Genomic DNA, 9,158 nt, shown 5'->3' with positions numbered 1-9,158 from the left:
GGTTTGTGTAGCGCCCGACTATGCTAATTATTTTGTTTACGTCCCCTGCGAGGTCTTTTGGGGTGTTACATGCCTATCAGATAATAGCTTCTCATGCTTTCGCCAGCATTTTAAAAATCTGACTTGTTGACTGGATTCACAACGAGTGTAGCTTTAATTCAATACCCTGCATGTGTATTTTAATGAACGTTTGAGTTTTAACGAGTGCTATTAGCATTTAGCGTAGCGCATTTGCATTTCCAGATGTCTAGATGGGACGCATGCGTATCGGGTCGGAGCAAGAAGTTAAAATATAAAACAGTAGGCTACAGGCCTACTTACAATCAGTCAGTACCCCTGTATATAGCCTCCACATTGACTCTGAACCGGTACCCCCTGTATATAGCCTCCACATGGACTCTGAACCGGTACCCCCTGTATATAGCCTCCACATTGACTCTGTACCGGTACCCCTGTATATAGCCTCCACATGGACTCTGTACCAGTACACCCTGTATATAGCCTCCACATGGACTCTGTACCAGTACCCCTGTATATAGCCTCCACATGGACTCTGAACCGGTACCCCCTGTATATAGCCTCCACATTGACTCTGTACCGGTACCCCCTGTATATAGCCTCCACATGGACTCTGTACCAGTACCCCCTGTATATAGCCTCCACATGGACTCTGAACCGGTACCCCCTGTATATAGCCTCCACATTGACTCTGTACCAGTACCCCCTGTATATAGCCTCCACATGGACTCTGTACCGGTACCCCTGTATATAGCCTCCACATTGACTCTGTACCGGTACTCCCTGTATATAGCCTCCACATTGACTCTGTACCAGTACCCCTGTATACAGCCTCCACATGGACACTGTACCAGTACCCCTGTATATAGCCTCCACATGGACTCTGTATATAGTCTCACTATTGTTATTTTACTGCTGTTCTAACTACGTGCTACTTTTATTTCTCTAACTATTTGTTAATTTATTTCTTAGTCATTCCTTTTGAACTGCATTGTTGGTTAGAGGCTCGTAAGCATTTCACTGTGAGGTCTACTACACCTGTTGTATTCAGCATTTCACTGTGAGGTCTACTACACCTGTTGTATTTAGCATTTCACTGTGAGGTCTTTTACACCTGTTTTATTCAGCATTTCACTGTAAGGTCTACTACACCTGTTGTATTCAGCATTTCACTGTAAGGTCTACTACACATGTTGTATTCAGCATTTCACTGTAAGGTCTACTACACCTGTTGTATTCAGCATTTCACTGTGAGGTCTACTACACCTGTTGTATTCAGCATTTCACTGTAAGGTCTACTACACCTGTTGTATTCAGCATTTCACTGTAAGGTCTACTACACCTGTTGTATTCAGCATTTCACTGTAAGGTCTACTACACCTGTTGTATTCAGCATTTCACTGTAAGGTCTACTACACCTGTTGTATTCAGCATTTCACTGTAAGGTCTACTACACCTGTTGTATTCAGCATTTCACTGTAAGGTCTACTACACCTGTTGTATTCAGCATTTCACTGTAAGGTCTACTACACCTGTTGTATTCATCATTTCACTGTAAGGTCTACTACACCTGTTGTATTCAGCATTTCACTGTAAGGTCTACTACACCTGTTGTATTCAGCATTTCACTGTAAGGTCTACTACACCTGTTGTATTCAGCATTTCACTGTAAGGTCTACTACACCTGTTGAAGTCGGCACATGTGACAACTACATTTTGATTCGAGTTCCATCGCCAAGGCCTGTTCCCCTTCAGGAGGCTGAAAAGACGCCTCAAATCCTCAAAGCTGTACAGCGGTGCCACCCTCTACTGTTAGTCCACACCTGTTTACCAATAACATAACGAACACAATCAGATTGATCAGGCTCAGGATGCTCTGGTAGTACCACAGGGAATAGGGCAGCGATATACACGCAGGGCAGGTGGGGTTAAGGCCATGAAATATTGTGTGGATGAAGGGCGGGTCGGTAGCAGCCAGCTTGAATAAAGATATATATTTCTCTAATGAGTAGTTGATTGATAAAAACATTGGGCTACTGTCCACAGGCCTCAGTAGGGGAAGCCACAATATGTGACAGAAACACTTAACTCAGCTAAAGTAACTACTACATTTACCAAACACCACTCTCATACTACACTCCCTTGTTAAGCCATGTCCCCCAGCCGCTCCAACACCCCCCCCATACCTCCCGCTCCTATTTCCCCCCATACCTTGATGAGGTTAATCTGATGCTCGGCACAGAGGGCTTCCACCAGCTTGACGTACATGGGCTCGTCACAGTTGGCAGCAAGAACGCAGAGGTGGGCCTGGCGCCTGGAGGGGGTAGAAGAGGGGAGCAATTAACAGTCAGAGGTGGGCCTGGCGCCTGGAGAGGGGGGTAGAAGAGGGGAGCAATTAACAGTCAGAGGTGGGCCTGGCGCCTGGAGGGGGCTAGAAGAGAGGAGCAACAGCAATTAACAGCCAGTAATTTAACATCACATCAGAAATATAACTAACATCTAGTAAGCCTTTGAATGCAGCCTAACTGGCATTCCTGTTCCTATACGGTGCCACGCCCACCTCTGGCCACCAGGAAGTGCACTACTATACGGTGCCACGCCCACCTCTGGCCACCAGGAAGTGCACTACTATACGGTGCCACGCCCACCTCTGGCCACCAGGAAGTGCACTACTATACGGTGCCACGCCCACCAGGAAGTGCACTACTATACGGTGCCACGCCCACCTCTGGCCACCAGGAAGTGCACTACTTAGGGAATAGTGCGCCATCCGGGAGGCAGAAGTGTCTCCGATTTTTGGTTAACGATGGCAGTTCACAGGATTCAGTAGAAAACCAAAAAACCCATCAGCCGTACTTCACCAGACCAAGATGTACTCTGAAGGAGCCTACTGGTAATTCCATCCAAGTCCAAGGACCCTGTCTTCAGAGGTTGACTGGCTCTCGTAGACAAACTCGAAACATCTACACTTCAAATCGATTCTCAAACCGAGAAACATAAAGCCTTCTACTTTCATGTCCATCAAAGTAATTGAATGCAAAATGCTGTACATTGTTTCGAGCACTTTTAACGGTTGAGACGACAGTATTTTTCCAGTGACGACACGTTTCTTGTAGCCTTCTTCCGTTACAAGTGTTCGGAGCATGATTTACACACGTGTATAAGGTAGTCGTTGTGATATTGTTAGATTACTTGGTAAGATATTATTTCATGTAATCATGTGTATGTGACAAATCAAATTTGACAGATAGCTAATTAGCATAGGCGGTCCCTTTGCCTTCCGTAATCACATATAGCCGCGAGGGAACACTAACCCGGTAAAAATATATATATAACCTTTTTTTATTACTTCTAGCTGATGTGCTAAGTCTTTATGCTTCCAAAATAATACCGTAAGCAATGGGTGTTAATGTTAAGACATCAGGCTTTTAACAAAAACTGTTCTGACAGAAGACTCCTTCATCCAAACGCTTGTGTAATGTAATGGAACTAGCGCATAAAAACAGAGAGGGTGAAAAGAAGGACCAGAAATTCAGTCTACGTACCAAATGATGCCCCATTTCCTACATAGTGCACTTCTTTTGACCAGGTGCCGAGTCCTGAGTAGTGCACTAAATAGGGAACCATTTAGGACACAAGAGGACCAGAAGTATTCACTCACTTGTCCAGCGCCTTGGCAGCCTCGCGGATACCACGAGCCAGGCCGTCATGGATGAGGGCGGTCTTGAGCACCTCGGGGAGAGCGGTGTTGACATCCATCACACCTCCAGCAGCGATGCTGGGGGACAAGGAGAGGAGACGAGAGAAGAGGGGGGCAGGAGAGGAGACGGGAGAAGAGGGGGGCAGGAGAGGAGACGGGAGAAGAGGAGGCAGGAGAAGTTGACAATGATAGGAGAGGAGACGAGAGAAGAGGAGGGAAGGAGAGAAGATGGGAGAAGAGGAGACGGAGAAGTTGACAATGATAGGAGAGGAGACGAGGGAAGGAGAGGAGATGGGAGAAGAGGAGACAAGGAGATGAGTTACATTAGCTACAACTAGTCCATTACGATAAGTGAGCGGAGTTGAATGTTTTCCCGGCGTGTCAGACAGGGGATCTCACTCATAATTTAGAGTGAAGGGGTATCCGACTAAAGAAAGTAAATCATCACACGTGCACCGGAAATTAACCATTATACTGTCAACTCACTATATTCACGGAAATGGCTCGATGAGTAACTTAGTTTACAACCAACGGACTAAAACACATGTTTAGCTTGCTAACGTCAACTGGGGGATCTCTGGTAAGGCTATTCCATATTACTGTTATCAATAGTTCTGGAAGTGCACTTAGAGGCATGGATATATTTAACACGTCCCCACTATGCAAACTATGCAACTTTGAAACGTGCAATTTAGTTAGTTAGCCCTGGTTCAGCGCAAAGCGGGAGTAGAACAGTCACGCTTACCCTTCCTCGGCCATTGTCGATTAGCGATGGATGGGGGACCTAAAATTCTGCAATATTGACCAAACATGATAGAAAAGTTATTATCCATGATGACAGGGTGACTGTGGGGAATTTTAAACAAAGGATGCTTGATCAATCCGACAGATTTTTTTTGGCGAGATCAAGAAACCCACCCTAACTCCTCTGTGACAGCGGGTAAAGAGAACGTCATTCAGTCGGCGACAATCTTTTAAGGACAGAAGGACCCGAGAAGTAGGTGGCCATTATTCTGCCTGTCTAATAAGTCGTGAATGAAGAGTTACAATACGGTGTAGTAGAGTGTTCGAACAAGGATATTAATTTGGGAAATATATTTTTAATATCGAGGACCGTGAAGAAAGCAGTGGCAACGTTGGATTACATCAAGGTGACCAGAAGCGGGTCTGTTTTGGTTAATTGTGTCTTCTTCGATGAGGTTTAATGGTGGTTGGCATCCAATAAATGTTGCATTACCGCCACCTACTGGACTGGACTACAACTCCCTTATACTTTGCTTGAAATAAATATATACAAATAAACAAATACCCTACCGTCTAACACTACACTCAAATGTTTTACTATTTATTATAATAATAAACAACCTATTTAGTAAAAACTCAGGCCAACAGCCTGACAGGATGGGACACCACCACTTAACACACCCAAATCAAATCAAATCTAATTTTATTTGTCACATACACATGGTTAGCAGATGTTAATGCGAGTGTAGCGAAATGCTTGTGCTTCTAGTTCCGACAATGCAGTAATAACCAACAAGTAATCTAACTAACAATTCCTAAACTACTGTCTTATACACAGTGTAAGGGGATAAAGAATATGTACATAAAGATACATGAATGAGTGATGGTACAGAGCAGCATAGGCAAGATACAGTAGATGGTATCGAGTACAGTATATACATATGAGATGAGTATGTAAACAAAGTGGCATAGTTAAAGTGGCTCGTGATACATGTATTACATAAGGATACAGTCGATGATATAGAGTACAGTATATACGTATGCACATGAGATGAATAATGTAGGGAACATTATATTAGGTAGCATTGTTTAAAGTGGCTAGTGATATATTTTACATCATTTCCCATCAATTCCCATTATTAACGTGACTGGAGTTGAGTCAGTGTCAATGACAGTGTGTTGGCAGCAGCCACTCAATGTTAGTGGTGGGTGTTTAACAGTCTGATGGCCTTGAGATAGAAGCTGTTTTTCAGTCTCTCGGTCCCAGCTTTGATGTACCTGTACTGACCTCGCCTTCTGGATGATAGCGGGGTGAACAGGCAGTGGCTCGGGTGGTTGTTGTCCTTGATGATCTTTATGGCCTTCCTGTAACATCGGGTGGTGTAGGTGTCCTGGAGGGCAGATAGTTTGCCCCGGTGATGCGTTGTGCAGACCAGGCGGTGATACAGCCCGCCAGGATGCTCTCGATTGTGCATCTGTAGAAGTTTGTGAGTGCTTTTGGTGACAAGCCGAATTTCTTCAGCCTCCTGAGGTTGAAGAGGCGCTGCGCCTTCTTCACGATGCTGTCTGTGTGAGTGGACCAATTCAGTTTGTCTTCTGAGTCTCACAACCAAACACCTCTCTGCAGCTTTTTTATTTATTTATTTAACCTTTAGCAGCTGCCACCACAACCTCAATTTTCTGCAACTTACGTTCCATCCCTGCAGTACAGTTGATAACCAATGCTACAAATGCTAAATATCCAATCTTACTGAAACATACAGTGGGAGAACAAGTATTTGATACACTGCCGATTTTGCAGGTTTTCCTACTTACAAGGCATGTAGAGGTCTGTAATTTTTATCATAGGTACACTTCAACTGTGAGAGACGGAATCTTAAACAAAAATCTAGAAAATCACATTGTATGATTTTCAAGTAATTAATTTGCATTTTATTGCATGACATAAGTATTTGATCACCTACCAACCAGTAAGAATTCCGGCTCTCACAGGCCTGTTAGTTTTTCTTTAAGAAGCCCTCCAATGAACAACAGTTGGAAGTCGGACACTTAGGTTGGAGTCATTTAAACTAGTTTTTCAACCACTCTACAAATGTATTGTTAACCTCTCTAGCGTCCCACCTGGCCAACATCCAGTGAGATTGCAGAGCACCAAATTCAAATACAGAAATACTCATTATAACAATTCAGAAAAGATACAACTATTTTACATAGGTTTAAAGATGAACTCCTTGTGAATCCTTTTGTCCAGGTGGGAAAGGGCAGTGTGGAGTGCGATTGAGATTGCATGATCTGTGGATCTGTTTGGGCGGTATGCAAATTGGAGTGGGTGTAAGGACAACAAAGTCAAGGTATTGAAGTGGGCATCACAAAGCCCTGACCTCAATCCTATAGAAAATGTGTGAGCAAAACTGAAAAAGAGTGTGCGAGCAAGGAGGCCTACAAACCTGACTCAGTTACACCAGCTCTGTCAGGAGGAATGGGCCAAAATTCACCCAACTCATTGTGGGAAGCTTGTGGAAGGCTACCGAAACATTTGACCCAAGTTAAACTATTTAAAGGCAATGCTACCAAATACTAATTGAGTGTATGTAAACTTCTGACCCACTGGGAATGTGATGAAAGAAATGAAAGCTGAAATAAATCAATCTCTCTACTATTATTCTACTCTTATTCTGACATTTCACATTCTTAAAATAATGTGGTGATCCCAAAGAGGGAATTTTTACTCTGCTTAAACTTAAGGAAAACGTGTGAAAAAATGTATTTGGTGTATGTAAACTTCTGATATCAACTGTAGCAAAGGATATGAAGCAAATGTGCTGCTACATGTGGCTCTCGTTTTGATCTCAAAACAAGCGCATCTACTCATGACCGCTCATGCTGTAAACACAGTCCAGTTCAAAGTAAATGGCACATATATGGCAATGGCCTATTCACTAGAGTACAGGCTGAGTAGTGGGTGTCAATGCAATTGAATCCTACTCTGATGTGTTCTGCCTACAACAAAATATCTTGCATAGTTCATTTTGTTTCGGTATGTTGCATTGAAAGTGGCTAATATTGCATTGATTTCGATCACAATTGCCACAGATATAAATAAGAGGGAAAACTGTTGTCATCAACCTTTTCTAAGTCAAGATCACTTTGAGTCAAAACACGAGATCTACAGCTCCATTTTTTTTTACATTGCTTAAAAAAAATAAGCCTATTTAAAGACAGTACTGCAGGCCCAATACATTACCACCGCATATTGGCTTTGCTTGAAAAGCCCTGCCAATGCATTGTTGTTTGGACCATAATTGAAAATTATAATGAACATTTTTAGGTAGGCTATACGATCTCACTGGTAATAGATCTGCTGTTGTACTACTAGGGAAGCACAGCTGAGAGAGCACACATTTTAAATTATTTGCTTTATATTTTCTTTTACTGGGACGATGGGGCCTGCATCTGACGGTCTGTCTGAGCGGAGGAGAGAGCAGCAGACTGGGGGTCAGTCTCAGCAGAGGGAAGAGCAGCAGACTGAGGGTCAGTCTCAGCGGAGAGAGAGAGCAGCAGACTGACGGTCTGTCTCAGCAGAGGGAGAGAGCAGCAGACTGAGGGTCAGTCTCAGCGGAGAGAGAGAGCAGCAGACTGACGGTCTGTCTCAGCAGAGGGAGAGAGCAGTAGACTGAGGGTCAGTCTCAGCGGAGGGAGAGAGCAGCAGACTGAGGGTCAGTCTCAGCAGAGGGAGAGAGCAGCAGACTGAGGGTCAGTCTCAGCGGAGAGAGAGAGCAGCAGACTGACGGTCTGTCTCAGCAGAGCGAGAGAGCAGCAGACTGAGGGTCCATCTCTCAACATCCCTCCTCTCTCCCTTTCCTCCACTGACACTGACCCAAAAGGGCCACCGTCTTCCAGCTGATGGCGAAACTCGAGTCGCACTAGTTCTGCCTCGTACACAAATTCATGTTGTTATTCCTATGAACAGAGAAAGTGAAATATTCCTTGATATTAAAAGAGACCCAAGCGGCTAATAATAACAACAACGCCTGTAGATCCACGTTCCTCCTCATTCATTACAGCTGCAGTGCTTGTTGTAGCACTGAGTGGAAATAGGAAGAACGGCCATTTAATGGGTTATAAAAGTGTTGAATACAAAGGGTTGACAGTCTCTGGGGCGGCAGGGTAGCCTAATGGTTAGAGTGTTGACAGTCTCTCTCTAGTGGGGCGGCAGGGTAGCCTAATGGTTAGAGTGTTGACAGTCTCTCTCTAGTGGGGCGGCAGGGTAGCCTAATGGTTAGAGTGTTGACAGTCTCTCTCTAGTGGGGCGGCAGGGTAGCCTAATGGTTAGAGTGTTGACAGTCTCTGGGGCGGCAGGGTAGCCTAATGGTTAGAGTGTTGACAGTCTCTCTCTAGTGGGGCGGCAGGGTAGCCTAATGGTTAGAGTGTTGACAGTCTCTCTCTCGTGGGGCGGCAGGATAGCCTAATGGTTAGAGTGTTGACAGTCTCTCTCTAGTGGGGCGGCAGGGTAGCCTAATGGTTAGAGTGTTGACAGTGCTGAGTAAGACCTTAAACATGAACTCACTCATAAAAACAGCAGCTCTTCTCTGTATTCGTTGACAGTCTCTCTCTAGTCATGGTTTTAAATTATTTGAAATCTCACAGTATCATCTTTGCTGTAGCTTTCTTTCATGCCTGCTACGTTACTACAGAT

The 9,158-nt window shown here is 44.3% G+C and overlaps 1 protein-coding gene and 1 non-coding gene across 2 annotated transcripts; both read right to left on the bottom strand.

Annotated features, from left to right (window-relative positions):
• Positions 1–2,163: 2,163 nt before the first annotated feature.
• Positions 2,164–4,748, bottom strand: LOC118377598 (40S ribosomal protein S12-like). The gene is made up of 4 exons (XM_052468989.1): positions 4,637–4,748; positions 4,464–4,510; positions 3,680–3,796; positions 2,164–2,332 (listed from the first exon to the last, which is right to left on the bottom strand). Exons 2-4 carry the CDS (start codon positions 4,475–4,477, stop codon positions 2,164–2,166), a joined length of 300 nt encoding a protein of 99 aa, XP_052324949.1. The 5' UTR covers positions 4,478–4,510; positions 4,637–4,748.
• LOC118377599 (small nucleolar RNA SNORD101) lies at positions 4,095–4,172 on the bottom strand. Its single transcript, XR_004824277.1, has one exon. It is a non-coding gene; the product is annotated as a small nucleolar RNA SNORD101 (small nucleolar RNA).
• Positions 4,749–9,158: the final 4,410 nt, after the last annotated feature.

This window comes from Oncorhynchus keta, chromosome 19 (assembly GCF_023373465.1).
Source record: "Oncorhynchus keta strain PuntledgeMale-10-30-2019 chromosome 19, Oket_V2, whole genome shotgun sequence".
In the NCBI taxonomy this organism is placed as follows: Eukaryota; Metazoa; Chordata; class Actinopteri; order Salmoniformes; family Salmonidae; genus Oncorhynchus; species Oncorhynchus keta.
This window is presented reverse-complemented; position numbering and strand designations above follow the sequence as displayed.